This window comes from Nestor notabilis, unplaced genomic scaffold (assembly GCF_000696875.1).
Source record: "Nestor notabilis isolate BGI_N333 unplaced genomic scaffold, ASM69687v1 scaffold18698, whole genome shotgun sequence".
Lineage (NCBI taxonomy): Eukaryota > Metazoa > Chordata > Aves > Psittaciformes > Psittacidae > Nestor > Nestor notabilis.
In genome coordinates, this window is record NW_009940839.1 from 14827 (window position 1) to 16182 (window position 1356).

General features: G+C 57.5%; 1 protein-coding gene across 1 annotated transcript in view; it reads right to left on the bottom strand.

Annotated features, from left to right (window-relative positions):
- Window positions 1–1115, bottom strand: part of LOC104410435 (collagen alpha-2(XI) chain-like) — a gene marked incomplete at its 5' end in the record, with an annotated part of 11928 nt that extends 10813 nt beyond the window's left edge. Inside the window, 5 exon segments of the mRNA XM_010020586.1 lie at window positions 2–17; window positions 583–636; window positions 736–789; window positions 893–946; window positions 1059–1115. Of these exon segments, the coding sequence (XP_010018888.1) occupies window positions 2–17; window positions 583–636; window positions 736–789; window positions 893–946; window positions 1059–1115 (235 nt within the window).
- Window positions 1116–1356: the final 241 nt, after the last annotated feature.

Genomic DNA, 1356 nt, shown 5'->3' on the forward strand with positions numbered 1-1356 from the left:
TCGAAGCCACGGTCGCCCTACAGGGGACATGGATGGAGCTGATGGATGGGGATGGATGGAGATAGGGATGGGGAGGACACCCATGGGTGGGAGGAGACCTCTGGGTGCCAGCTGGGAGCAACTGGGAGCATGGAACAGCCCCATAGAGGGAGACATGGAGGAATATGGGGGGCGGGGGGGATGCCCCACATCAATCCCCGTCTCATCCCACCCCATCCCACTTCATCCCATCCCCATCCCATCTGTTTCCATCCCCATCCCACCCCATGGAATCATCTTGCCCAACCCAATATCCCCACTCCCATCCTGGCTTTTAATCCCATGGGATGCCCAGACCCCATCCCACCCCATAGAATCACCTTTTTCAATCCAAGATCCACATTCCCATCCCAGCATTGGTCCTATGGGATCCGGGGATCCCATCCCACCCCCTGGAATCACCTTATCCAACCCAATATCCCAACCCCCATCTCTTATCCCACAGGATCCCAAACCCCATCCCACCATGGGCTGAGCACCCAGAGTCCCACAACCACGGTGGAGAGGATCCAATGGGATACTTGGGACCATCCCAACTGTTACCTTAACACCAGGATCCCCCGGCATTCCCCGCGCTCCATCAGCTCCCGGTCGGCCCTGTGGGATATAATGGGGATAAAGAGGGATAAAATGGGATGAAATGGGATGCAGGACCCCATCCCCATCATTCCCAACCCTTCCAGCCCCACAACTCACCCTCCGACCCGGTTTTCCAGGCGGTCCCATGAGGCCTTGGGGACCTCGTGGTCCCTATGGATAAAGAATGAGATTCCAGACATCGGGATACACCTTTAGGGAACACACACACACACACTGGGATAAGATCCCCCCTTATCCCATCCTTGGGACTCACCTGGGGGCCGAAGTCGCCAGATTCTCCCTTTATCCCAGTGCTGCCAGGTTGCCCCTGGGAATAGGGTGGGAAAATGATGGATCATGGATCATGGACACCCCCAAAATCCCACATCCCAACGTTGTCCTGCTTGAAACTCCAAATCCCTCCTGGAGACAATACCCACCATGGGTCCAGGGCGGCCGGTGTATCCCATGGGACCAGGGGGGCCCCGAAGAGCCAACTGGGAAGGAAAGATGGGGGGTTATTCCTGGTGTTCCTTGGGAAAGGGGAGCTTCAGGGCAGGACTTGGGGGTCCAGCCGTGGTCATCATCAGTGGGGTGGGACAAGGGTTGGGGACCCCATTGGGAGGGTCTTGGGACCCCATTGGAGGGGCTTTGAGGGGTGTTTGGAGACCTCATTGGAGAGTCTTTGGGGACGCCATTGGAAGGTTCTTGGGGATCCCACTGGAGGGTCTTTGGGGG